General features: G+C 56.1%; 9 protein-coding genes and 1 non-coding gene across 10 annotated transcripts; 5 read left to right on the forward strand and 5 right to left on the reverse strand.

Annotated features, from left to right (window-relative positions):
• Positions 1-1,655: 1,655 nt before the first annotated feature.
• Positions 1,656-2,923, reverse strand: SODALDRAFT_148551 (ankyrin). The gene has a single exon (XM_028606834.1). It carries the CDS (start codon positions 2,837-2,839, stop codon positions 1,868-1,870), a length of 972 nt encoding a protein of 323 aa, XP_028466723.1. The 5' UTR covers positions 2,840-2,923; the 3' UTR covers positions 1,656-1,867.
• A 423-nt stretch (positions 2,924-3,346) lies between these two features.
• On the reverse strand, positions 3,347-4,011 carry SODALDRAFT_294046 (hypothetical protein; the record flags this gene model as incomplete). Its single annotated transcript, XM_028608736.1, is given in 2 exon segments — positions 3,347-3,801; positions 3,819-4,011. A coding segment is annotated over 1 exon segment (252 nt), but the record flags the coding sequence as incomplete, so codon positions are not given.
• A 1,976-nt stretch (positions 4,012-5,987) lies between these two features.
• Positions 5,988-8,129, forward strand: SODALDRAFT_332360 (nagb/rpia/CoA transferase-like protein). The gene is made up of 2 exons (XM_028611687.1): positions 5,988-6,890; positions 6,973-8,129. Exons 1-2 carry the CDS (start codon positions 6,228-6,230, stop codon positions 7,792-7,794), a joined length of 1,485 nt encoding a protein of 494 aa, XP_028466725.1. The 5' UTR covers positions 5,988-6,227; the 3' UTR covers positions 7,795-8,129.
• Positions 8,130-8,460: 331 nt separating this feature from the next.
• On the reverse strand, positions 8,461-9,713 carry SODALDRAFT_358749 (hypothetical protein; the record flags this gene model as incomplete). The annotated part of the gene is made up of 5 exons (XM_028614119.1): positions 8,461-8,699; positions 8,797-8,803; positions 8,866-8,964; positions 9,080-9,186; positions 9,653-9,713. 5 exons carry the CDS (start codon positions 9,711-9,713, stop codon positions 8,461-8,463), a joined length of 513 nt encoding a protein of 170 aa, XP_028466726.1.
• On the forward strand, positions 9,205-9,276 carry SODALDRAFT_t96. The gene has a single exon. It is a non-coding gene; the product is annotated as a tRNA-Val (tRNA).
• An 825-nt stretch (positions 9,714-10,538) lies between the features above and the next one.
• SODALDRAFT_148621 (hypothetical protein) lies at positions 10,539-11,558 on the forward strand. Its single transcript, XM_028606835.1, has 2 exons — positions 10,539-11,435; positions 11,553-11,558. The coding sequence occupies exon 1, from the start codon at positions 10,741-10,743 to the stop codon at positions 11,329-11,331; it is 591 nt and encodes a 196-aa protein (XP_028466727.1). The 5' UTR covers positions 10,539-10,740; the 3' UTR covers positions 11,332-11,435; positions 11,553-11,558.
• Positions 10,986-15,522, forward strand: SODALDRAFT_332364 (NAD(P) transhydrogenase). Its single transcript, XM_028611688.1, has 5 exons — positions 10,986-11,435; positions 11,553-12,719; positions 12,784-14,760; positions 14,852-14,926; positions 15,032-15,522. The coding sequence occupies exons 1-5, from the start codon at positions 11,342-11,344 to the stop codon at positions 15,061-15,063; spliced, it is 3,345 nt and encodes a 1,114-aa protein (XP_028466728.1). The 5' UTR covers positions 10,986-11,341; the 3' UTR covers positions 15,064-15,522.
• A 568-nt stretch (positions 15,523-16,090) lies between these two features.
• Positions 16,091-17,950, forward strand: SODALDRAFT_332366 (hypothetical protein). Its single transcript, XM_028611689.1, has one exon. It carries the CDS (start codon positions 16,282-16,284, stop codon positions 17,866-17,868), a length of 1,587 nt encoding a protein of 528 aa, XP_028466729.1. The 5' UTR covers positions 16,091-16,281; the 3' UTR covers positions 17,869-17,950.
• On the reverse strand, positions 17,951-21,159 carry SODALDRAFT_148654 (ATP-dependent DNA helicase). Its single transcript, XM_028606836.1, has 9 exons — positions 20,513-21,159; positions 20,041-20,373; positions 19,937-19,970; positions 19,723-19,864; positions 19,554-19,662; positions 19,369-19,497; positions 19,266-19,308; positions 18,180-19,204; positions 17,951-18,098 (listed from the first exon to the last, which is right to left on the reverse strand). The coding sequence occupies exons 1-9, from the start codon at positions 20,843-20,845 to the stop codon at positions 18,033-18,035; spliced, it is 2,214 nt and encodes a 737-aa protein (XP_028466730.1). The 5' UTR covers positions 20,846-21,159; the 3' UTR covers positions 17,951-18,032.
• A 347-nt stretch (positions 21,160-21,506) lies between these two features.
• SODALDRAFT_276413 (dipeptidyl aminopeptidase B) lies at positions 21,507-23,855 on the reverse strand (the record flags this gene model as incomplete). The annotated part of the gene is made up of 1 exon (XM_028608016.1): positions 21,507-23,855. One exon carries the CDS (start codon positions 23,853-23,855, stop codon positions 21,507-21,509), a length of 2,349 nt encoding a protein of 782 aa, XP_028466731.1.
• Positions 23,856-26,114: the final 2,259 nt, after the last annotated feature.

Genomic DNA, 26,114 nt, shown 5'->3' on the forward strand with positions numbered 1-26,114 from the left:
TGACAAGGATGTGAAAGGATCGAAACTTGAAGAGTTACGTAAGCTGAGGGTTAGTAAGGGTCCCTCGTTGATGGGTCGAACGCCCTACCGTGCCAATCACGTCTTGACTTTACTGTGTACCTTGTTCTTCACCGAGATTTCAAGCCAGTTATACACCGAAGAATCCGTCCACCAAAGACCTGCAGTCGAAATGGTCATGAACCTCCTTACTATGTGCCCCCAGAGTACGCGCGCCTCTGTAAGGTCAGCGAAGTCTTCAAGGCCTTCAGACCTCTCTAGAGCTGGCGATATGTTCCCGCCCTTGTCCGATGCCCTCCTTGCCTCCCATATACCCCTCCACAAACTCGGCGATTGCTTCGAACTTGAAACCATTGGACCTCGCTAGATCCGAAGGTGTCATCCGGTCTTATCCGCAAGCGTGGCATCAACCCCAGGATAACGCAGCAAGACGCTTGCCGTGGTTCGATACCCGCCCATGGCAGCATGGTGAAGAGCCGTTCGATCGTCTCCGTCGACAGCCCCAACGGACGCCCCGTGCGTGCTCTAAGAGCGCTTTCAAGGTCGCGCCATGCCCGCCCTTGGCCGCAACCAAGAGGGGTGTAGAGCCGTGCTTGTTGGCAGCATCTACCCGAGCCCCGGTCTTTAACAGGAGCCGAACCGTTGCCTCGTTTCCCTTCTTCGCTGCGTACAGCAATGGTGTGGATCCGTCAGTGTCTTTGGACTCTAGGTCGGCGTCGTGTTCCAGTAGTAGCCTAGCGATAGATTCCGACGCGAACTCGGCGGCCAAAGAGAGCGCCGTTTGCCCAGTGTCCCTGAAAGGAATCTCCGGATCGGCACCGTGCTCCAGCAAGAGTTGGACAATGGGCAGGCATCCGCTGAGGGTTGCTGAATGGATTGGGCGTACCTCAGCCTCTGAGTCTTCCACGCCGTTTGGGTTGACACCCTTGCCCAGCAGGCGACTCGCGACCCTCTGGTATCGGCGGTACGAGGCCACCTGCAAGAGACGCAGGCCTTCTCGGTCGCTCCACACGGGTGCTTGTGCTTCATCCACCAGAATCCTGGCAATGCGTTCATAGTTGACGCCGTGCAGGAGTATCTTCATCGGCCCGGAAGGATGCCTTGTCCGGTCCAGATTCTTCACCAGCAGCTCGGCGATCCTCACGTGGCCTGCTTCGAGGGCATAGGAGAAAGCCGTCCGTTGATCTAACGGTTGTTCCTCATCCGGGTCGGCGCCCAATTCCAGAAGTGACCGAACAATATCCTCGTATCCCTTCTCAGCTGCTCGTGCCAGTAGTGTTCTGCCTTGCACGGCGGTCCAATCTACTGCAGTCGCCCATACGCCGAGCAGGCGGCGGGCTATGGCCGGCCTGGCTGTGTCCAGCGCCTTGTACAACACGGTGGTGATATCGTCGTGCACTCCAGCGTCCAGCAACGCCTCTACCATGCCCTCGTTTCCATGAGAAGTGGCTTGGAGCAGCAGCCAAAACCCAGCCCTGCGTCCAGTTCAACGGTACGATGGGTTCCTGGTGGTACGATTGCCGGTGTCGTGGACGTCAACCAGGGCAGACGACAAAACGTTGTCCTTCGCATCCTTGGCATCTGAGTGAGCATTCGAGCAGGCAGCCATCTTCTTCGCCAGAGGAGCAGCATAAGTGCCAAGCCCCAAGAGGCAGGTGATGAGGGACATGGCGGCGATGACGAAGACGACCACACAACCAACAGCGACCTGGAGAACAACCCCGATAGCTTCCGCGGGATCTGCCTTCGCGATAGTGCATAAGAGGGTGAGCTTCTTTATGCTATAGGTGATAGGATTAGCCAGAAACTTGACGTCCTCTGATAAGTTGGACTGCTCCTCGTTCTTAGGCTAATCGGTATTCTCAAGGGTCTCGTCTCCGGTCTGCTCCTCGAAGGATGCATGTGCCTCGTACACACACGTATCCAAAGCGGCACCCGGCGGGACGCCCTTGCTGAGCAACTCTCGCAAAACCTGTAGGTGGTTTCTTTTCACCGCCCCAGAGATTGCTGTACGCAGTAGGGGCGATGGCGGTGCCAGCTCAACGCCCGCTTCCAGGAGAGCCAATATGGATAGAAGGTCTCCATTCATCGCAGCGGATACTACTGCCGCCGACCGCGCGGCCGGGCTCACGCCGCCCCTGCCGGCAAGTTCTTGTACGACAGCTGTATGTGAGCCCTTAGCGGCAAGCAAGATGGGGTATCTATCCTCGTTAAGATCCTCGCCGTCGAGTTTGACCCCGAAATCGGTGAGCAGGCGCACGACGGCGACATGTCCCTGCTTTGTGGCAAAGCCCCGAGGTGTCAATCCACGGCCAACGCTGTCTGGGTCCGCTTTATTGTCAAGCAGGAGCTGCACAACGGCGAGGTGCCCGCCCTCTGCCGCCCATGAGATCGGCGTGCGGCCCTCAAGGTCCTTGGTGTTCACATGGACATTGTGGCGGCAGAGCAGCTGTCCAACCAGCTTCTCCATCCCTAGGCCCGACGCCCACGATAGAAGGCTTCGGCCGGTGCTTTTGTCGACCGAGTCCGGACGGGCACCGTGGTTCAGCAGGATCAGCGCTGAGGACTCGTGGCCCCCGACCACGGCCAGCAGGACGGCGGCCCTTTCCGTGTCGCTTTCGACCGTGTCCAGCGTTGCACCGCGCTCCATGAGAAGCTCAATCACAGCGTCATGCCCCCCTTTGCTAGCCATCGCTAGGAAGGTCTTTCTCTCCAGCGTGGCCTCGATGTCTTCATGTTCCCCGCGATTCAAGAGTGCCCGGGCAAGATTCGTGACACCGTTGGCCGTGACTGCAACCAAGGTCTTTTGCCGAATGTCCATGTCGTCTGCGTCGTGATTAGACTCGTCTGCGACTTCCGCCTCTTGATCGAGCAGCAGCTGCGCCGTGGCCTCGCTGCCGGATTGCGCGGCGGCGTACAGCGGACTGACCCCCAGGTCATAGCGCGCCCCTGCTTGGAGGAGAAGCCTAATGGATGAAACTCGGCCGTATTAGGCAGCGTAATACAGCGGCGTCTGTCCGGCCTCGTTCGTGGTGTTTACATCTGCGTCGTGGGCAAGAAGCAGCGCGACTATCCTGTCGTATCCGCCGCGTGCCGCCGCGTGCAATGCTGTGTCACTGCTGCCCCTGTCCCATCCGGCGTCGACGTCAGCTCCATGTTGTAGGAGAGCGCACACGATGCCTTCGAGTGCTGCTTCTTGCACCATTTGGGCTTCGGTAGCAGCCAGCCTAGAAACTTGTAGGTTGGCCCTCCCAGCGCTTGCTGCATGTGCCGAGCATTCTTCGCGTACGCGACTTAGTCGATCAATTGCCAGGCGAAGCATATTGGGCTCGCCTCGGTTCGGATCTGCACCTTTCATCAAAAGCTCCCGCACCATTTGCAAGCTTGCCGACTCGATCGCGGCGGCCAAGACGCACCGATCCGAGCCGTCCTTCTCGCCGCCCTCGAAGTCTGCATCTGCCCCATGCTGCAGCAACACCCTGGCGGCTTCGGAATGGCCTCCGGCTGCTGCGAGCCACAGTGGAGTGAAGTGGCCGGGCAGCACGCCCGCGGCTGGGGGTCTTCCGAAACATGAACCCATGTCCGCATTGATATCCCTGGGGATCTGTGAGGCGCCGTGGTCCAGCAAAAGCTGGATCACAGCGGTGTGTCCGTGTTCCGCTGCGGAGAGCAGCGCCGTGCGGCCGGTCGACTCGCTCCTAATGTCAGCTTCTGCACCCCAGTCAAGGAGCAGACTGGTCAGTGCCTTATGACCCCTGGATGCCGCGAGGAATAAGGGGGTATCTTCAGTCATTCCGCACAATGAATAGAGTAGTCGACGTCGGCACCAAGTCGCAATAAAGTCCGCACAATGGCCACATGCCCATTGCTGGCAGCCTGACTCAAGGGACTGCCACGGTACGTCCCTGCAAGGTTCGGATCGGCCCCCCTAGCAAGGAGCAGATGCACCACGTCTTCGTTCCCCTGAGCCGCGGCTTCCCGAAGAGGCGTGCCACCCAGCATCTCGTCGAGGTCGAGATGGCTAGGGTTTATCGTGTAATAATATCCGTTTTCCGTTTCCGTGGTCGGCGCCACGAGGTCTCGGGCTAGTACCGCATAGTCGCAAAAGCAGTTGGCGAAGGCCCCCTTTTCCAGCAACATACAGTCCCGACGCTTGATTTGTGATGGAGCAGATCATCCTTTCCCAAACATCCGATTTGGACTGGTTAGCTTCCCAGTCTCCGTCCCCCTCAAACAGCTCTAGGAGCTCTTCGGCGCTTTCCACTTGGTGCCTGACGAACGCCTCGATGTCTGGGTCCATAGCACGGATATCCAGACGAGTTATGCTGGAGGGGTCGTCGAACGCCCGCAGAATATCCTGAGCATGAGGGCGACTGGTTGTGAAAACGTGGACTCGACCGTTTTCCGCCTTGGTCAGACGTCTCAAGCATGATAACAGGTCACCTCTCTCTCCAACCTCGCATTCGCCATGCCGTCAACGAACACATAGGCCTTTTCAAAGCTCGAGACAAGGGAGAGGATCAAGCGTTGTAGGTCTCCAACCGTGGGGTTCGTCGACCTCTTTCCTCGGGTCCTGTGCTTGCGGTAAAGCTCATCTACTTTGGGATGCAGCTTACCGTCGCGGACGGCCAACTGTCTGACCAAGCTGGCGAGTATAGAGGAGCTTGTATTCGCAACTGGGTCTTTGTAGGAGCAATACGCCAGGGCGATGCCGACCTCTTCGCCGGGAACTCTCGACTTCACATGCTCGATGAGGACTGAACTGCGCCTCGAGTCAGTTGAGCGTAACATTTCTCAGACTCGGTATTGCCGGAGGCCCTCTCACGTCACAACCGTCTTCCCAGCACCGGCTGCGTCCAAAGTCAGTAATAACCGAGTTGAGGCGAACGTTTGGCAAGGGCGCGCGCTCACGATCTCCTAGGCACCAGAGCACACGGTTCGCGTCCTCTCGTTCCAGCCAGCTGGTGACCGCTTCTGATTCCAAGAACCAAGAGCAAGTATCCTTGTGATATCGCGAGAAGATTTCTGCGTGCCGCTTCTCCATGTCTGCGATGGAGAGCTAGTCCAGGATTCGTTCACATTCTTGGTCTGGAGGTTGATCAGCCAAACCCCGTTCCGATCCCTGGGTGTCTATCACGCGGGGGGGAGGCCTTTGATACCATCCTTGCCAAGTCGTAGCCACCTAACATCATCTAAGACTTTATCGACGGCCGATCTAGTAGCCCTCGAGAAATCACTGGGTTTGGATTTAGCGACACTCTTCTTATCCACACGGCTGAGCAGTACTTACAGATTGTCGGATTGAAGCGCGAGCAGGAAGCGGGTTTTGAGCCTCTCTAGCGATGTTAAGATCTCGGCTATGTCACTCTTCTCGAAGGGCCATGTGAGCCGCCGGCCAAGTCTTTTGACGGCACCCGCGGGGCTAAACTTGGATGCAAGACTCTCTAGCAGTCCTTGAAATTGGTCTAACGGACCGCCGGGGATGGCCAGGGAATTTACGGCGCTGGACAGACTGTCGCTTCTCTCCTTATCATGGGACGCTCGCTCTGACTGACTGCTCACCAAGAACAGTACACCAGTGATGCTGCTGATCTCGCTGAAGAGTCTTTCGCGTTCCCTTGGGGCGTTTCGAGCCTTGTCTAAATAGTCGACCACTTTGCTAGCGAGCTCGAGCACTGCAATATAGTCGACGTCTCTAAAACATCGCCTTGGCCGCCTCAGCCACACCTAACCACACCTAGCCACCCCTAGCCACCCCTAGCCACCCCCACCCCACGTGATATACACTACAACAAGTCGCTGTATTCAAAAGTGCGTACCTAAGGTAAGGTACGTAGGTAGGTACCTTACCTTAGGTACTGCACCCTAGATCCGATATGATCGCAGTTTTTAGTGGGGTACCAGCCAAGTTCGAGTTCGAGGTATGACACATCCCTCATGCATTCAGATCCCCAAGGCAGTTGCTTTGTACAAACTTCATGCTCCCAAGGCAAGGAATCCTGTGCGCAAGCTAAAGTCCACAACTTACCTATTGCCAGTTCATACAGCATCTCGTACGTTTCTTCTATGTATTTGAGAACGCCGTACCTCCCCTTGTACGGAGCACCCGCAAATTCTCTTTCCCCTGACGGCTCCGGCTCCGCCAAGGCGTTATCGACCCCGCGATACTGCCCTCTACGACAAGCAACGGCCAACCCACAAAGCCCAAGATGGTGACTGAGGGCAGTGGTCCTGCCCAGGGCACTGTGCCTTCCGGGACGACTAAGCCCATTCAGCAAGAAGAGAGGAAGGATGCACCTCCCGCGCGGGCCCCGCCGAAGAATGACCAGCCAACAGGCCCTGGAAATACCACCCCTGCGACTGCTCCTGCCCCGACCACCAAGCCAGCACCAAACAAGCCTGTAGCCAGGGACAACCAAGGGCCGTCAGGCGAGAAGAAGCTATCCAATGCCGAATTGAAGGCCAAAGCAAAGGCGGAGAAGCAAGCTCGACGAGCTCAACAGAAGGCTGCCCAACAAGCCCCGCCCGCATCAGCAGGCGCACCTCATGCCCCCCAGGGCCACGCCGGCAACGAAGCCAAGGGCGGGAAACATAAGCAGAAATCAGACGCTTCTCAGCCCGCTGCCTCGGCCAACTCCAAAGCGCAGAGCACGAAGCAGCCTATCGTCATGGCCCCGACGGCGAAGAACACCGACCACATGGCCGATGTGCCCGAGTGCTTCAGCCATCTGTCCATGGCCAAGCGCATTTCTATCACCCAGGCTGACAAAGATGTACACCCAGCCGTGCTTGCTCTTGGTCAGAAGATGGGCGCCTTTGCGCTTACCAACAGCACCGACCGGCTCGAGGCTACGCTGTTGGCCTTCAAACAGGTTTTGTTCCACTCCATTTCGACTCTCTTTTCTCCTTTTCTGTGCTGACACCCGACACCCGACACCCGACACCCGACCTTAGGTCATCGACTCGTACACCACGCCGCAGGGCAGCACCCTGTCGCGCCATTTCACCTCCCACGTCCTGAACCCGCAGGTCGAATACCTCAGCGCCTGCCGCCCCATGTGCTTCTCCATGGGCAACGCCGTCCGCTGGCTCAAGATGCAGGTCAGCAAGATCGACATTGACCTGCCCGAGGCCGACGCCAAGAAATACCTCACCGAGGCCATCGACAACTTCCTCCGCGAGCGCATCCACGTGGCCGACGTCGTCATCGTCGAGCTCGCAGCCGACCTCATTTCGCCCCAGGGCGATCTCGTCGTCACCTTCATGCACGACCCGCTCGTCGAGCGCGCCCTGCTCCACGCGCGCCTCGAGCAGCAGAAGAACTTCCGCGTCATGATCATCGACGACCCGCTCGAGCCCACCGGCCGCGCCCTCGTCCCCCGCCTTAGCGAGAAGGGGATCCGCGTGAGCTACGTCCCCCACCTCGCCGCCCTGGGCACCCTTCTCCAGGAAGCGAGCCTCGTGTTCTTCGGCGCCGAGTCCATGTTTAGCAATGGCGCCATGTACGCCTGCGCGGGGACGTGCGACGTGGCCCTCTTCGCCAATGACTTGGGGGTCCCAGTCATCGGCCTTTGCTCCACCATCAACTTCACCGAGCGTGTTGCCATTGATTCCCAGACGTACAACGAGATCGACCCGGATCATCACACTGCTGACAGCTTCCGTCTGCTCTTCGATACCACGCCTGATAAATACATCACGGCCGTTGTCACGGAGCTGGGCAAGACCGCCCCGGCCTCGGTTCCCGTCATCATGCGAAAGTTGGAGGAACTGTGAGCCTGTACGGTACATCAAACCAACAATTTGGCCGGACTAAGGATTGGTGGCGCTTGGAACTTTATCCAGGGCGCTGCGTTTTGTATTTGGGTGATGCGAGACAACTCGAATTTTCTTATTCTCTTTTTATTTTTTTTCCTTTTTATTTTTTTTATTTTTTTAAATCCTCCCTTGGGAGGTAGATACCATTTGCACTAGCTTTTTGCCTCTTTGGGCTGGGCTGATGATGACCAGTCGTAACAAAAGGTTTGGTTGGGAGGTTCGGTTTTGGCATTGGCATCAGGGTATGGTATGATACGATGTCCTCATTTGACGATAGGGATCCCGGAATACACAAAAGAAATTTTTGACAAGGTCAATTGCGCCGGCAGTCCCATATATACAACTAGAATCTGCCGACGTTTGTGCGTGTTTTGGATTGTCGGGACCAATGTCTAGTGACACGCTGCACCTTCATCCCTGAGCGATGACAACCCTTCTGATAGTTGCGTTTCCCATTCCTGTCCCGAAAAATATCCGTGAGGATCCCACCTCGATGCATCAGCCGGTATTCTCACACACGGCTGTTTGCTCAACTCCGGCCCCATTGTAAAGATTATTTTTCTTTTTCTGTTGAATCCGACTCTATCCACAAGTCTAGGCGTCGTATCCTCGGTTCGTGTTTTTTTACGCGGCAGCGACGGTAGCAGACGCAGCCTCGGCATCCTTGGCGGCCTTGCGGGCGCGCTTCTCGAGGAGCACGGCCTTGCGCTCGTTCAGGGTGGCGGCCTGCCTCTCGTCGACGCCCTGGAGCCAGTAGCCGAAGGCGCCGCCGCCGGCGGCGTAGGCGGGGTAGGCCCAGAAGGTCTTGAGGGTGAAGAATGGGCGCATCTCGATGCCCATTTGCCAGAAGCGGACGGCGAAGCCTGTTTTTTGGGAGGGAGGGTTGTGATGGAATTGTTAGCGCTCATTTCCCTCTCGAATTTGTTTGCGAAAGCCGTTTGGGGGAGATGCGAGCTCAACTGGTTGTCTGGAAGGGTGGGAGAGAGGTAGGTAGGTTCAGCTGGGGCGGTTCACATACCGAAGCCGGACCAGAAGAGAATCCGGGAGACCATCGTGGGTGAGTGGTTGTGGTCGGCAGACGACGGGTGAGGTGAGGATGGCTAGCGTGCTCGCAGGGATTGCCGGTCGCTAAAGGGATGGAGTGTCGCCTCGCGTGCTGGTGTGGTCTTCGCTGCAGGGACGGGATTGCTTTCTCAATTCGTGATGCGGAAGTTGGAATCGTTCATCGGTCGTTGGATTGGACTGGGGTCCACAACCGGGTTTCGGGAAATGGTTGTCCCGAAAAGTTATAGCTGTGGTTGCGAGCTCGGTGATCGGTGGCCCTTGTCAGCTTGCGAGCCGCGATTGTACCTCAGGAGCAAATGTACTGCTTGCATGGTGTAGTGGAAGCATAATTGCCTCACACGCAAGGGGTCCCTGGTTCGAACCCAGGTGCAAGCAGATTCTTTTTTTGTTATTATTCGTTTTGTTCTCTCATTGTCTCACTTTATTTCTTTATTTATTTCTTTCTTTTTCAAGGAACAAAAATTTAATCGAGCTACCCCGAAATCGACGCGGCACTCACTCTTTTGGAAAAGAGGTATACATTGCAATGTAAAGGGTCCCAATATCAGAATGTGTTTAAGCACGCGGTACAACATGACGGTTTCAGCCATTGGAGTCTTTTGTATAATGTGATTATATTATTTTGATTTATTAGTATCGTTCATGTTCATGTCCTTAATTGTGGAGGCAAAGCCAAGAGCCTTTCCTTTCCAAGACCTGGGTAGGAATGCTGTATACTGGTTCAATCCACGGACGTAAAAAGGACAGTCACGGTGTCCGCCATTGCCCACGGTGCATCGTAAGAATTTTTCGTCCTTGTTTCCAAAGACCATGTTTCCGTGGTTTATCTGACTATTTCCAGAATTATATTTCCAGAAATATGTACTGCATATGCCCGGAGGAGCCATTCCCTGCAACCTTGAACGAACTTGCAATCTCGACACGACGGAACTACAGGAAGCCTTTGACCTCGGCAGGGTACAATCGTACATACATAGTAATTATACAGTACCCAATATGTACATACTCATCTGCCTAGCACTTGTTTTCGCACCCTACTCCGTGTGCCGAAATACGAATGTATCGATATAGCGCACCTCGGCTTCTTAAAATTTTGGCCTTTGGAATAAGGTACGCTAGAACCTGGAGAGGACGCTGAAAACCATGAAAACGGGTCAGTTACAATGTAATTGGTTACGGGCGATAAAAGCCCCGAAATAGTGCCCTCGTCGCCAAGTTTATTATGAACTGAACTTTGTACGTCATCCCACGGCCATGAGGACTTGTCCCCAAGCCTCGAGCTACCGTCGTAAGGGCTGTACGCCTGCTGCCGTACGGTTTATTACAATTCGCTGTGATTGTGAAATCAATCTCCTAACCTACAATCAATTGGGGAGCTGGTCACGGGGGGGAGGCGTAATACCTCGTGATGGTGTGTGGGTGCAGAAGAGATTGTGCAGAGAGTTTATTGTGTACGGATACTTTGTACAGCGAATGACTTCAGGGCATTGGAAGGTTGCCCCACACCCCGCACATCCACAATGCAGCACTGCAAACGCAGATTGTGCAGTGACCCCACTTGTCGCTCCAATGTGGTGCAGCTGCCACCCACAGCCTTCCATCTCCAACAATGCACCCCGAAGTCTTTCGTCCTGCGATACGAAGTTCCGTTCCGTACTTCGTACATACCCCGTACTCCGGAGGCATGCTTTTGACTTGGAGGATACGAAATACGGAGTATATTTGAGGGGAAGTATGACGTTTTGTGACAATTGGGCAGGCGCCCCCCGCTGTTCAGGTACGCCGAGGACGTGCTACAACCACCAACCTCCCTCGCCTTCAATATGAAATTCCCCTCCAATGAACAATCTTCTTCTATACCACCCACCTTCACATGCCCCCGTCCCAGCTGCAACAGCTCATCACCCTTCTTTTCTTCAAGATCTTCCAAGTCCCAACGAGCGGGGAAGAGTCATCTGTCGAATAACTGAACTGCACGATGTGGACCGTCTAGACCGGACAAACACAACCGGACGGGACGGACGTGGTTCGATTGGACAAGCTTCGCTGAGATCCCCCCCCCCCGTTCGGAACGCCGCACAATCGCACAACTACAACGCAACTGCACACCTATTCAGTACAGTAGGAGAAGTTGTCACTTTAACGAATATTCTTATTACTGTGGCAGACAGATTCGCTTGGCCTTGGCCTGGAGGGGTCGGTTCCCCGCTAGCTTTCCCCGGTTTCAACTCCTTGCCCGCCAATTCTCCTCATTCTCAGCCTTCCTTTCTTTTCCCCTCTTCGCCTTCAAGTTTTTTTTCTTCTTTTCCTCCCAGCGACCCATCCAACCTCTTGTCGACCCTCGAGGCCCATGGCAGGTACTTGAGCGGCGGCTCCTTGTGCTGCGGTCCATCTGGCCTGATACGTCAGGACTCGGGTGCTGATTGCTAAATCCGCCATCATGCCTTTCTCCGTTCTGCGGCCTTTCGCAGCTCCCGGAGCTTGCTCTCTGGGAACAGTGGCACGCCTCGTCCCGTGGGCGACACATGCTCGGGGTATGTTCCCCCTGACGCCGTTCAAAACTTATGCAAGAACAAGGAACAATTACCCGAAGCGGCGCCAGTCATGTTTCTCGTTCGCGCTAGTTGCTGACTCCTATCCCTGATCCGTAGCCGCGACACCTACCCCAATTCTTGCGAATGCTGCAGCCATTCCTGCGCAAAGAAGATGGCATAGCTCCTTCCGACCCAACCGCCCAAACCCATACCATTCTCTCGTCCCGGCCTTCTACAAGCCGCTGCAGCTCGTCCGCCATGCCTCTGTTGTATCCGGCCAACCGTCTTCCACCCAGGACCCTCCCTCCACTGCTACTGTGCTCCCACCGACCACTCCGTACGGCCAATTAACCATCGGCGCGCCGACGGAGATCTTACTGAACGAACGTCGGGTAGCGTTGACCCCCCAGAATGTTACCCTGTTGCTGAAAAAGGGCTTCTCCAAGGTCCTCATCGAGAGGGGTGCCGGTGTAGCGGCCGACTTCCTCGATGAAGCATACGAGAGTGCCGGTGCTACCCTGGTCGACACGGCCAACCAAGTCTGGGCCCACGCCGACATTGTGCTCAAGGTCCGCGGGCCCATCGCTACCGAGGTCGACCTCATGAAGGAGAACCAGACGGTAATTTCGTTCCTCCAACCCGCCCAGAACACAGCCATCGTGGAAAAGCTTGCGGCCAAGAACGCCACCTCCTTCGCCATGGACATGGTCCCCCGCATTTCCAGAGCCCAGGTGTTCGATGCCCTGAGCTCCATGGCCAACATTGCCGGATACAAGGCCGTCCTGGAGGCGTCCAACAACTTTGGTCGCTTCCTTACGGGCCAGGTCACCGCCGCAGGCAAGATTCCCCCTTGCAAAGTCCTTGTCATCGGCGCCGGAGTCGCTGGTCTCAGCGCCATTGCCACGGCCAGGCGACTCGGTGCCATCGTCCGCGGTTTCGATACTCGGTCTGCCGCCCGTGAGCAGGTCCAATCTCTCGGTGCCGAGTTTATCGAAGTCGACATCAAGGAAGATGGCTCCGGCGCCGGAGGCTACGCCAAGGAAATGTCCAAGGAATTCATCGAGGCCGAGATGAAGCTCTTCACCGAACAAGCCCGCGAAGTCGACATCATCATCACCACCGCCTTGATCCCGGGCAGACCTGCCCCCAAGCTCATCACCAAGGCGATGCTCGAGGTCATGAAACCCGGCTCGGTTGTCGTGGATCTGGCCGCCGAGGCCGGGGGCAACTGCGAGAAGACAAAGCCTGGTGAAATCGCCGTTTACAAAGACGTCAAGATTATCGGTGAGTACTGAAGAATGCGAGCCCACCTACTGATATTGATAGTGATACTGATACCGATCGCCAGGCTTCACCGACTTCCCGTCAAGGCTTCCAACCCAGTCGTCCACTCTTTATTCGAACAATATCACGAGACTACTTCTTTCCATGGCGCCCAAGGAGAAGGAGTTTGGGATCGATTTATCCGATGCGGTTGTTCGGGGTGCCATCGTGACCCAGAACGGCCAGGTTATCCCCCCAGCGCCCCGTCCCGCCCCGCCGCCTGCCCCGGCCCAATCTGCGCCCGCGGCGAAGGAGGCCGAACTCGCACTTAGCCCTTTCCAGAAGACGGCCAGGCAGGTCGGAGCCATCACAGCTGGCATGGGCACAGTCGTGGGCCTGGGAAAGCTCACCGGTCCCTTGTTCATGAGCAACGCCTTCACTTTCGCACTGGCGTCCCTCGTCGGCTACCGTGTCGTCTGGGGTGTCGCGCCTGCTCTTCATTCGCCCTTGATGAGCGTGACCAACGCAATCTCGGGCATGGTCGGCGTTGGCGGCCTATTCATCTTGGGTGGAGGGTTCTTCCCCCAGACCATCCCTCAGGTCTTCGGTGCCCTGTCCGTTCTTCTCGCCTTCGTCAACGTGTCGGGCGGTTTCGTCATCACGAAGCGGATGCTCGACATGTTCAAGCGGCCGACGGATCCTCCCGAGTACCCCTGGCTTTATGCTATCCCTGCCGCCGTGTTCGGAGGAGGCTTCCTTGCAGCCGCATCGACGGGAGCGGCAGGATTGGTCCAGGCTGGCTATCTCGTCAGCTCCGTGCTTTGTATCAGCTCCATCTCGAGTTTGGCGTCCCAGGCCACGGCTCGCATGGGCAACATGCTCGGCATGCTGGGCGTCGGGTCCGGAGTTCTCGCCTCTCTCCTGGCTGTCGGCTTCAGCCCGGACGTCTTGGCCCAGTTTGCGGGGCTCGCCGCTCTGGGTAGCATCGTTGGCCTTGTCATCGGGAAGCGTATCACGCCGACGGACCTGCCGCAGACCGTTGCCGCCCTCCACTCGGTGGTCGGATTAGCGGCCGTTCTGACTTCGATCGGCAGCGTCATGGGCCACATCGAGGGAGACATTTCTACACTGCACTTGGTCACCAGCTACCTGGGCGTCCTCATCGGTGGTATCACTTTCACCGGCTCCATTGTGGCCTTTATGAAGCTGGCCGGCAAGATGTCGTCGAAGCCTCTCGTGCTGCCCAGACGACACCTCCTGAACTCGGGCATGCTCGCCACGAACATGGCCACCATGGGAGCCTTTGTCACCATGGCTCCGGGTTCTCCGACCCTCGCGGCGGCGGCTTTGGGAGCCAACACTCTCCTTTCCTTCGCCAAGGGGTACACGACGACGGCGGCGGTCGGCGGTGCCGACATGCCCGTGATCATCACCGTGCTGAACGCGTACTCGGGTTTCGCGCTGGTGGCGGAGGGGTTCATGCTGGACAACCCGCTGCTCACGTCGGTCGGTGCGCTGATCGGCGTGTCGGGATCCATCCTCTCGTACGTCATGTGCGTGGCGATGAACCGGTCCCTGACGAACGTGCTGTTCGGGGGCATATCGTCGCAGCCGGCCAGCGAGTACAAGATTGAGGGTTCGGTGACGCAGACCAACGTGGACGACACGGCCGACGCGCTCATGAACGCCGAGAACGTGATCATTGTGGTGGGGTACGGCATGGCGGTGGCCAAGGCGCAGTACGCCATCAGCGAGATTACGCAGATGCTGCGCAAGAAGGGGGTCAACGTACGATTCGCCATCCACCCGGTGGCGGGCCGCATGCCGGGGCAGTGCAACGTGCTGCTGGCGGAAGCGAGCGTGCCGTACGATATCGTGCTGGAGATGGACGAGATTAATGATGACTTTGGCGACACGGACGTCACGCTTGTGATCGGGGCCAACGACACGGTGAACCCGATCGCGTTGGAGCCGGGTAGCCCGATTGCGGGTATGCCGGTGCTGCAGGCGTGGAAGAGCAAGCAGGTGATTGTCATGAAGCGAGGCATGGCCAGTGGATACGGTGAGTTGTGTTGCCCGGGGGCCGTGAGATGTGTTGCAGTGTGAGAACTAAGGCTGACATCTTGATTTTTTTTCCTTTTTCCTCTTTTTAGCTGATGTCCCGAACCCCATGTTTTACAAGCCCAACACGAGGATGCTCTTTGGCGATGCGAAGACGAGTTGCGATGGTGAGTATTCTGTTTCGCATTCTTTTTTTTTTTTTTTGTTCTTCTCTAGCCAACGATCTGTCTGCTATTTATGCCAGCACTCACTGACGGACACTTCTTTCATAGCCATCAAAGCGGCAGTTGAGGCGCGTATTTAGATAGCTTGCAACTTGCGAAGGAGTTGCTTGGTTCATCCCTATCCCGATGCATTTCACAGGAGCAGTTCTAGGCTAGACGCATCACATTTCGGGGGACTTGCGTCTTACGTTGTAGACGTCCGAGAGTAGTGTGTTGATTCTATTGCAGTGCAAATTCAAGAGGGAGGAGCATTTCCAGTAAACCGGTAAATAGTAAATACTCTGGGCCGTGTATCCGTGGTTGACTTCTTTCCGTTGCCATGGCAGCGAAAGGCAATATTGGTATCGAGGTATTGGAGTGGGCACCCCGCCGATAAGAAACAGAAACGATACCTCAGGTAGATAAGGCTGTTTAATTACCATAATTACTAGGTACCTTAGATACGGCCTTTTATTGTCTTGCGGAAACGTCTAGGATTCGTAACTTTGTACCAAAGTCCGTATCAGGTACCGGTACAAAGGGACTAGATTATTTTGACCAAAAAGTTCAGGTATAAAATTAAAATAAAATAAAAATAATCGTGTTATCTGACGGGTTATCCATCCCATTTCTTCCGCCGTTGACCGCCTACATATACCGACAGCAAGCCAGCTTCATATTCACAGTGAGCACATCTACATGCTATCCATGATTCTCATTCATCGAACCACGCGCCGGTCACTATGGCATCCCGGCCCATCATTAAGCCAGCATTTGAAGCAGAAAAGAGTATGAGCGGCTGTGCAGCATATAACTTGCGCTCGTGCTGCTCTTGCCTTTGACTGATACCTTAGTACCTAGGTGTACCTAGGTGGGTATCTTAGTTGTACACAAGGAACCTAAGCTGAGGTACCTTATCCGGAATTTCGGGTTGTGGGGATGGTGGAGCATCCAATCCCAATCCGAGAAGCGGTTGAGTCGACCCGGGTCCGGGGACTGAACAAGGCGCGGCGAAGGTCGAAAGCCCGGCACTCAACCCATGTAAAGAGACCTACAACGTACACTCACCGGTATGCACGCTCTGACCGAAACAGTCCGCCACCGCGGACTTGGTAATTTTCCCTTCGACACCATTATACCTGATTAGGGACCCTTGACAATATGTGCAGACATGAGGGTTCTTTTGTCAGAGGGCTTGGACCGTTCGTATAAGTGATACTTTGCCCCCATTTGATGAGTCCCATCCCACACTTCTCATTCCCTCAGCTATCCTTCACTGTTCACATATTCCCATTCCTTACCGAATAAACTCACTCGCCATGGACACATCCAACAACATGCCGTTCGTCCCGCCCGAGGTCTGGCAACACATCTTCAGCTTCCTGGAGGTCGGACCGTCCGCCCACGACTGGTGGTTGGAAGCGGACAACCGGATCGACCACTCGGCCAGGAACGCCCTCGCTTCGCTATGCCGCGTCTGCCGGCTATTCGACGACCTGGCCCGGCCTCTGCTGTACCGGACGATGGCCGCGATCGAGACAATGGACTCGCCGGATGATTGTTTACTGGGTAAGGATAGGCCCCTGACTTTTTCTTCTGATTCGACCATACACTTGATTCTATACTACCTCCAAGTGTTCGAGTTCGGCCCGAGTCGGGAACCTTCTGTCCCCTGTGGCCCCTTGCGCCGCTTCCGGGAGAGGGGCGGCGTTACCACGTGGAAGCGGGAGTCCGTCTTCGACCTGGATGTATTGGTTAGAGTGCATCGACTCCGGGAAATACGGGTACGGTCGCCGAGCAGTGAGGGACGGCTACGGGTATGGTCCATGCCGCAAAGGCAATTCTTTTTGATCCCGCCCACCCTGGAGACGCTGCGCCTCCAGGGGCTCGAGTGGTGGACGCCCAGCGACGGTTACCCCCCGGACTGGCGCGGCACTTTCGGACCGGGGTGGCCGGATCGCCCCTACACGGCGAAGCACCTCGAGCTCAAGGAGTGCTTGCTCCAGGCTCCGGGGCTCGAAGAGATCTTGACGCGCGGCAGGTGGCTGCGCCGGCTGTGGATCGAGATGGCCGGCCCGCGCCGGGTCGACCATTGGCGGCCCCAATGTCGGTCCGTCGACCTGGACGCGTTCGGGGACGTCCTGCGGAGGAAAGGACGGCACCTGGTCGAGCTGCGGCTGCACACGTCGTTCGCGAGGATGGCGCCCGCCCTGGTGTTCTCCGGCCGGCTCGGGTCCCTTCGGGAGCTGACGTCGCTGCGGCGTCTCAGCGTTGCCGAGCTCGATCTCATCGGGCACCCCGAGGACGAAAAGTGGGAATGGCAGTACAGGGTGCCGCCGCTCGATGAGTTCCTCCCGGAGTCGCTGGAGTCGCTCTTCCTGTACATGGACGCCAAGTTCGCGCAGAGAGCCAGCGCCTTCTGGCAGCCGCATCTGTTCGGGCAGGCCAACGAGAACATACGGAGGTTGATCGAGGGCGGTCGACTGCCGAACCTTCGCGAGGTCAAGATTGAACGGCCTGCCCAAGTCATCTTCCACAAGACCCTGCTGCCGTTTGTGGAGGAGGGAATTGGTGGGCCCATGGACGGCTGGGGTATCAAGATCAAGAGAGAAGCATATTTTTGGAGACGGTCCGGCGGGGAGGCTATCCCCCGCAACATCATCACTATCACGAAGAGAGAGGATAGAGACGGTATGGAGGAGGATAGTGACGATGCGGAGGATAGTGATGATGCGGAGGATAGTGATGATGTGGAGGATAGCGACGATGTGGAGGATAGTGACGATGTGGAGGATAGTGATGACTTGGAAGAAGATAGTGACGATGCGGAGGAGGATATGCCACGCAACAACATCACTATCAAGAGAGAGGATAGCGGCGACGATATGGGGCGCAGGGTTGTGTAAATAATGCCATCAATGGCCTGTTCGATTTGCGTTTGACGGAAGAATGGCTGTGTAGGTTGCAGAATAATAGATTAATACAGCAATATAGGATAATATAATGCACAGAGAAAAGAAAACCGTTCAGCGCTTCGCCGGAAGATTCGTGCTGTATGGTGATCAGGTCCTTATATACCGCCAAGTCCTGGTTCTTGTTTAATCTCACAAGCCTTGGTGAACTCTTCCAAGAGCGACTACACGCAACCACGTTAGCCAGAAAGCACTCCAACAATCCGACTATCAGGGCCAAAAAAAGAGTAGTGCACATAACGAACCTTGAAATCATGATCCCAAAGGGACGAAAACACAGCTTTCTTGTCAAGCCCCAGCCGACTCACCCGCGGGCTCCTGATCCCAAACGCCACGCGGGCCAGGAAGCGCGGATCGTCCCTGACAGCCGTCGCCGCGAGGACCCTCTGTATCCCAGCGTGGCTCACGACCTTGGGCGGCATCGGGGGCGGCCACAGGGGCCGCCCCAGCACGCAGAACGTGCAGCGCGAGCACCGGACGCTCCCGTCGGGCAGGTCCATGCCGAAATGCCTCGCCAGGCCGCGCGCGAAGCAGGTCGGGCTGGCGAAGAGGTCGACGACCTGCTGCGTCCGCTCCATCGCCTGCGTCTCGCGCCCTTCGAGCTCGGCGTACACCTTGTCCGTCAGTTGGTCGATTTCGCCGTCCGTTCGGGGAAGAGTTCCGAGGACTTTGTACTTGTTGAGCACGCCGCTGGTCTTGAGTCGCAGGGCGCCGGCGTCGTGGAGGTCGTTGAGCCGCCTGATGATGCTGGTGCGCGGTATGCCCGTCTGGCGGGAGACGGCGGTGGGGTCGATGTGGTGGTATTTGCTGTTGCTGGTCTTGCGGGCGTGCGATAGGATGGCTTTCGCCTCGGGGGTGTTGTTGCACTTCAAGTGGGTGAGGTAGCTGGACGCAGCCTCGAACGAGTATGCGCTGTATTCTGCTGCGGTGGCCCGCATGAGGTTGAAGCGGAGTTCGAGGAGTGCGTAGATGACGCCGAGGGGACTGAGCCGAATGTCAAACTCGGACGACTGGGCATGGTGACTTGTCTTGAAGGTCCCCTCGGCGGGAAGTTGGCGGACTTCATCGTTGAAGATGTCCTTGAAGAGGGACCGGAGGCCTTGTCTGGACGGGAGGTCACCGCGTGCAAACATTTCCCTGATGTAAAAGTCTCGTTCACACAGGTAGAGCATGCAGTAACTATCCTCGCCATCTCGACCTGCGCGACCGACTTGTTGGCAGTACTCCTCGACCGTACCAGGAAGGTCCCAGTGGACGATGTTGCGAATATCTAGGCATGATAATCATAAGCTGTTTGATCCTTTGGTGATACAGAAGCGGAGAGACCTTACCTGGCTTGTCGATGCCCATTCCAAAGGCAATAGTCGCGACGACCTGGGCAATGTGTCAGAAGAAAGAGAGAAGGAAAAAGAAGCTCATGCCCCGCAAACATACAATATCGATTTCAGACGCCATGAATTGGTCTTGGACGCGAGTCTTCACCTCGGGTTTCATCCCGGCATGAAACGCTTCGGCTTTGAACTTTTTGACCGTCCTTAGAAACCAGGCCACTTCTTCCGCTTGCTGTGTAGCTTCGCCAATCAGTAACACGAAACGCCGTGGAGAAGACGCAGCATTACCTTTTGCATGGTGACATATACGAGCGTCGACCCTGTATGTCTGCGAAGATAGGTAAACAAGAGATCAAATTTATCATCCGCATTCACAGTCATTGCTTGAAGGTATAGGCTACATGGAGATTAGTAGGAGTACACAGAAGGAAGACGGGGTTATTGGGCGTATGCTCACTTTGGACGGTAAGGCGAGGTTCGGAAGACACCCTCTTTGGCGATGGTGAAGGCCTTGCAAATGTCGTCGGCTACTACAGGCGTCGCGGTAGCCGTCAAGCAGACGACCCTCTCGGCCTGGACTTCCTGGACAAATCGCGCCACTGCTCCCTGTTAGTCCCATTATACCATTCAGGGGACGGGACTCCAAACGGCACAAGTGCACTCATACGTGCCTTTGAGATAATCCGGTCTAAAAGAGTGCCCCCACTAAACCAAACGTCAGCAACTCAGCATCAGTATCAGTCTCACCGTCTCGCCCAGGGAAACACGGACAAACCTCTGATATACAATGCGCCTCATCCACCCCAAGAAGACGCACCCCACCCCGTACGTATTTGATGGACTCCACGAACCCCTCATTGTTCAACCTCTCAGGCGCGCAGTACAGCAGCCGCAGCTTCCCGCACCGCAAGTCCGCCGTGATCTCCTGCACCTGGTGCCACGTCTTGGTTGAGTCAATACACTCGGCCGCCACGCCTCTCCGTCGGAGTGCATCCACCTGGTCCTTCATGAGCGCGATGAGGGGGGACACGACAATCGTGACGCCCGAGTCGCCTTCATCCCGCTCGCCCGTTTCTCGGTCCATTTCTTCGAATACAATGGCGGGGATCTGAGCACGGTTAATTGTTTTGAGTCTCGACTTGCCAAACCATCGTAGATACCGCTCGTCAGGCGGTCAGACCGGCTCGAGGGGCAGAGGGGCAGAGGGGCAGAGGGGCAGAGGGGCAGAGGGGCAGAGGGGTACCTACCTGGTAGCAGAGGGACTTGCCCGCCCCCGTCGGGAAGACGACTAACGTATTCTCCCCGTCGAGGATCCGGCGAATCGCGTCCCGCTGCTCGTGCCGGAAGAAGCCGTAGCCGAACGTCTCCTCCAGGACCTTCGCGGCGAGGCGCATTTTCAGCTCGGGAGAGGTCCGGGCCCGCTTGTTCGGCGCGGATGCGTCGTCGCTGTTGTTGATCAACTCGGTGAAGTCGACATCGTCGTCGAACTCTTGCGGACGTTTGGGTTGTGAGGGCCGGAGGAGTTCACTCTCGGTTACGCCCTCGAAGAGGTCGTCTCCTGAGTCGTACTCGTCCCCCATGATCGGCTTCGCTGTGTTGGGCCGAGCACTTGCTTCGTCATTCAGGAAGAACGGGTTCGACGGGATATGGGCTTCTGGTGGGAAGAACAAGATGGGTCAAGTGAGCGGAATGGGGACCACTGTGAGTCTGTGTCTAGAGTCGGATAGACACGGAAATGTATCAGTTGTGGCGACTTGGAGAATGAATGCACTGAGGCGGATGAATATGGGGATGGGTGCTGGTGTCTTGTATGGTTCCAAATCTGGTCATTCTGCAGCCAAGTTACCAATGGGATGGTGGGGAGGTGAGAGGTGAGAGGTGTGAGAGGTGTGAGAGGTGTGGGTGTGGAGGGGTCACGGAGAGCGGAACGAAACGCGACAAGATGTTGTGGGTGGGTGGTGTCACGTGTGAAACGCGTAGTCACGTGTTCTGTTTACTTTTACTTTTACTTCAAAAAAAATCGTTTGCCTCCATTCAAGGATTCCGAAGAACAGTAGTACTGAAATACCTGCACACAACAAGGGACAATGACCACGTCACGATACTCCCATCTCAAGAGGATTTCCATCATATCATAGAGTTTTACTTATGCTCGCTAATGTTAAACGTTCATCTATACTTCTCAAATACAGTTCACCGGGCTTTCTACCACCAGGCTCCCTGTACCATTCCACCTCCAGCCTATAGCTTCGTCTCGCGCCTCTTGCTCCACTGGTGATTCGGCGCCTCGGGCTCGCGGTTCTTCTCCTTGTACAGCAACGACGTCATCTCCTTGTAGATGAACGTGCTGGCGCCGTTGTAGACGATGCTGTGGTCCGAGTCGGTGTAGGCGTGGAAATTGAGCTTGCTAGGGGAGACGCCGGCGCCGACGAGCAAGTCCACGAGCGCAGCGGCATGTTGATAGTGCACATTGTCATCACCAAGCCCGTGGGCGATGAAGGCGTGGCCGCGGAGGTTCCTGAAGCCCTCCGGGTCGGACACGGCCGTCTCGTTGTAACCCTGCGGGTTGAGCTGGGGGGTCTTCATGTAGCGCTCCGTGTACATGGTGTCGTAGAAGCGCCAGTCCGACACGGGCGCCACGATAAAGGCGAACGCGAAGACGCCCTCCGTGTCGTACTCGACCGTCTTGGCCGAGAGGAACCCGCCGTACGACCAGCCGAAGATGCCGACGTGCTCCGCGTCGATAAAGTCGTGCTGCGCGCTGAGGTGCCGCGCGGCCCAGATCTGGTCCAGGGGCTCGAGCTGGCCGAGCTGCGACGCCACCAGCGTGCGGAAGGCGCGGCCCTTGAAGCCGGTGCCGCGGTTGTCGACCGTGTAGGTGATGTACTCGAGCTCCGGGTCCGAGGCGATGTAGGTGCGCCAGTTGACGGCCTGGAAGCGCTTGTGCACCTCCTGGGCGCCCGGTCCGCCGTAGGGGACGAAGAGGACCGGGTACTTCTTGCTGGGGTCGAAGTTGGCCGGCAGCCGCTGCATCACGTTGAACGAGTAGCCGTCGGGGTGCTCCAGCTCAAAGTAGGTGATGTTGGGCAGCCTGCAGTCCGCGAGCTTGTCGACGAGCCCCTGGTTGTCGGTGATGGTGCGGACGGGGGTCGTGGTCGAGTCGATGGAGTAGAGCTCCTGGTAGGGGACGTTGGGGCCCTGGTAGGTGAGGATGTAGTAGCTGCCGCCGGCCGAGAAGGACGCGCTCCAGTAGGCGGGCACGGAGTCGTCGACGAGCGCCTTCTTCTGGCCGCTGGGGTAGGAGACCGAGTAGAGGTGGCGCTCGGTGCTGTGGCGCTCGGTGGAGAGGTAGTAGACGAGGTGGCGGGCCGTGTCGACGTGCAGGATGCTGGTGACCTCCCACTCGCCGCTGGTCAGGGGGATGGCCTCGCCGCCCTTGACGGGGAACAGGTAGAGGTGGTTCCAGCCCGACTCGTCGGAGCGGTCCAGGTAGTACGAGTCGCAGGTGCCGTTGATGCGGCCGACGTAGACGATGGCCTGGTTGTTGTCGAGCCAGCCGTCCGACCCGTCGCGCTCGCGGATGACGGTAGAGGTCAGGCCGTTGATGTCGACGCCGACGCGGACCAGTTTCTCTTGGTCCTGGACGCGGTTGAAGGCGCGGTAGGCGACGCTCGAATGGTTGCTGGTGAGCCAGACCACTTCACCAATGATCAGATCGTCCGCGGGGAAGGCGTCGACCTCGAGGGGCGTCGCCTCCTCCGATTCGACCTCGAGGAGGGTGAAGGCGACAGTGGGGTTGGTGGTGCCGACCTTGGGGTAGCGGAGATCGAGCTCGTAAGGATAGAGGGGGGCGACATCCTGGCCATCCATGTAGTAGGGGATGGTGAAGCTCTCGACGCCCGTCTCGTTGAAGCTGAGGTAGGCCAGGTACTCGCCGTCGGGGGAGAACCACAGGGTCGAGCGGCCACCGAAGATTTCCTCCTCGTAGACCCAGTCGGGAACGCCGTGGAACATGTCCGGGCCGCCATCGGCGGTAATTTGGGAAATCTCGTCGCCTTTTTTCAGGTAGAGATTGTTACCGCGCACAAAGGCGATGGCGTCGCCCACGGGAGCCAGCTCGGCGTATTGAATGTCACCGACCTGGTCGTCGACGAGCGGGGTGAGCTCGCCAGACGCAACGTCGAGGATGAGGTAGTCGGCGAAGTAGGAGTGACGGTACTGCTTGGTGTCGTTGGTGGCGAAGAGAACCTTTTGCAAGTCGGGACGGATCCAATACTCGCGGAAACTGGAGGGAAGATCTCCGGACGGTACGAAGACCTCGGTGTCGCCGGAAACAATGTCCTCTATTACGAGACCGCTGGACGAATCGAGGTAGATGTAGCTGCCATCGTCGGTGCCGGAGATCCAGCTGACGGAGCGCGAGCGGGCGGCGAACTCTCCGGACCGCGTGTCGTTCCATGTGATGAGGCGGTCACCGCCACCGATGGGCTGGTGCGGCGGACGCTCGATCTGAGCCGAAGAAGTCCCGACCAGTGCGGCAAGGACGACCGCGGCGGCGATACCAGGCGCGGCGCGGAGGAGACGAGCCATGATGGGCGGCAGTTGAGTGTCTGGAAACTGACGGGGAGTTCGTCTCGCAATTGGCCGAATCGAAAGGGGGGGACCCTAGTCACACACGCCGGCAGCCTCTCGACCCTTTTCTTTTTTTTTTTTTTTTTTTTTGCTTTCCCCTCTTCCCTTCCTTCTTGCAATGGATGACGGATGAGACAGACCGCTTATGATACTCATGTGTACTGTGGAAAATCTTTCTTTTTCTTTTTCCTTTTTCGTTTAAAAAAAAAAGAGCAAAGTGCAAAGTAGAGAGTGCACTGCACGGGAGGGTCAGGATGTTAAGCGGGAAAAGGAGGTCGAGGGGCGAGCCAGGGCAACGACGGCAAGAGAGGAAGAGGTGAGGGAGGAGCGGGGGGCCAAGGTCTTAAAGTAGGTACTCGAAGAGGGGAGGCGAGTACAACATTGGACCGAGCTCGTCCACCCGGACAGTTACATTGTGACACCGGCGTCATTGCATGCTCTACGGAAGGAAGGTATAACGTACCTGGCTGGCTAGGGGCTAGGGCTAAGGGCGAGATTTGGGCAAATCGTTGCAGCGAGACGAAGGGACAATAGGTCCGGGTCCGGGAAGGCTTGACAATCACCTACCCAACTAGGCAGCTAGCTAGCTAAGCTTTTGGGGAGGGGAACCATTGACGTGAGTCGAGTGGCGTGTCGAGTCGCGTGTGAATGGGATATAATGGCGCAACGGTGCAACGGTGCAACGGTGCAACCATAAACTCGGGCTGCAGGAACGGGAGCCCCTCTCAAGATGCAAAGAAGAGACAAGGGGCCGACGAGCTTCCTAACTAGGGAACCTCTGCCTTTGGACAGGTGCGGCTCAAGGACCAGGCGCTCGTCTCGATTTCGATTCCCCAGCGTAAGAACGAATCGACTGAACTCGACTCGACGATACCATTATCCGTACAACGTACACAAACGCAAAGGACAACTCGGCGGTTCGACTGCAATGTTCACCAAAGTCTCGCCGAGGACGGTAACTGAGCAACTGCCGACGATAGCGCGGATGTATCTGGGGGAGGTTGGCAACTTGAGCTTGTCGGCCCCACGACAACGACTCTATTGAGTCAAGCGTCGGCAATGGGAACGCCACAAGAAGCCACCGGGGGTAGGGTAGGATGGGTTCCTGGGCATATTTAGTGGCGGATGAACGAGTCGGATGGTCGAAAAAAATGTAGGGAAATGGAGGAAAAGGCGAGCACGGCGCGGGGGCAAAAGAGGGGAAAGAGAATGCAGTGGGAAGGACCTGGACATTGGTAGGGTCGTGCCTTACACCGTGAAGGGCTTAGGTAGAGAGGGTACAGGATAGGTTAAGGTACCCGTAGATACTATGTCGATACTTTCGATACGTACATTTTTATTATTTTATAAAGTAGGGACCTAAGAGCGCGACCTCACGCTTTAATATCAAGACCTTATATCGATTTTTTTAGTCGGGCTATAATGTAACTGCTAAACTGTATATATACTATACCTATTATATATATATATATATATATAAAATCGCAGGAAGTATCGTAACTAACTTAATCTTAACACTTAATCTTAATACTTAAATCTTAATATTCACTTAAACCCTAACCCTTAAATCTGCCTTTCTAATATTACCGTCTAAGCCGCCTCTATTTTATCTAATTTCTTATCTTCTTCCTACTACTAAAATATATCTTCCTTTATAATTCTTACTAATATATCTATTTTACCTCTAAACTAGGCAGAAATAACCACTAATTCGTGTTCCTATAAGGATAATATTCTTTTATTATATCCAAGTTATTAAAAACCCGGGCAGCTTACTAAGATATCTATATACTAGCCTTATATTATAGGACTATAAGGGCTGTTAAAGGCGGCAGGGCATTACGTAGCTCTTCCGTAGCTACGAGTTCGAATCCAGATAGGAGCCGTTTATTAGTACTATTGTTCCCTTCGCCCTTCTTCTTTCCTATACATTACCGAGATGATAATCCGGGTAGACACCTGCCGAATCTTCACCACCTATATCACGGTAGCAGGAATTCTGTAACGGTCCTTACACAGTTACAATTATACACAATTACCTCAATCAATTTTGACCTATTGAGTGACGATTTTGACTGCGCTTTATCTGACACGCTCCCCTTTTTTGGTGGAGCTCCAACGTTGGTTTGTCCAACGTTCGCCAAGGGCAATTCGCCAATAATTGGCGAGCTTACCGTACCAGGTAGGTTGACTAATGCACCTGCCGTTCCTGGCCTG

Source organism: Sodiomyces alkalinus (genome assembly GCF_003711515.1).
Source record: "Sodiomyces alkalinus F11 unplaced genomic scaffold SODALscaffold_4, whole genome shotgun sequence".
In the NCBI taxonomy this organism is placed as follows: Eukaryota; Fungi; Ascomycota; class Sordariomycetes; order Glomerellales; family Plectosphaerellaceae; genus Sodiomyces; species Sodiomyces alkalinus.

Bases quoted from the DNA above. Each gene is read 5' to 3' on its own strand.
- SODALDRAFT_332366 (XM_028611689.1), top strand. From the start codon at position 16,282: ATGGACACATCCAACAACATGCCGTTCGTCCCGCCCGAGGTCTGGCAA.
- SODALDRAFT_148654 (XM_028606836.1), bottom strand. From the start codon at position 20,845: ATGGGGGACGAGTACGACTCAGGAGACGACCTCTTCGAGGGCGTAACC. The intron at 19,309-19,368 runs GTATGTTTGCGG...CACATTGCCCAG, and splicing joins TGGCGTCTGAAATCGATATT to GTCGTCGCGACTATTGCCTT. The intron at 18,099-18,179 runs GTTCGTTATGTG...GGTTGCGTGTAG, and splicing joins TTTGGGATCATGATTTCAAG to TCGCTCTTGGAAGAGTTCAC.
- SODALDRAFT_332360 (XM_028611687.1), top strand. From the start codon at position 6,228: ATGGTGACTGAGGGCAGTGGTCCTGCCCAGGGCACTGTGCCTTCCGGG. The intron at 6,891-6,972 runs GTTTTGTTCCAC...ACCCGACCTTAG, and splicing joins CGCTGTTGGCCTTCAAACAG to GTCATCGACTCGTACACCAC.
- SODALDRAFT_148551 (XM_028606834.1), bottom strand. From the start codon at position 2,839: ATGGACATTCGGCAAAAGACCTTGGTTGCAGTCACGGCCAACGGTGTC.
- SODALDRAFT_148621 (XM_028606835.1), top strand. From the start codon at position 10,741: ATGAACAATCTTCTTCTATACCACCCACCTTCACATGCCCCCGTCCCA.
- SODALDRAFT_332364 (XM_028611688.1), top strand. From the start codon at position 11,342: ATGCCTTTCTCCGTTCTGCGGCCTTTCGCAGCTCCCGGAGCTTGCTCT. The intron at 12,720-12,783 runs GTGAGTACTGAA...ACCGATCGCCAG, and splicing joins CAAAGACGTCAAGATTATCG to GCTTCACCGACTTCCCGTCA. The intron at 14,761-14,851 runs GTGAGTTGTGTT...TCCTCTTTTTAG, and splicing joins AGGCATGGCCAGTGGATACG to CTGATGTCCCGAACCCCATG.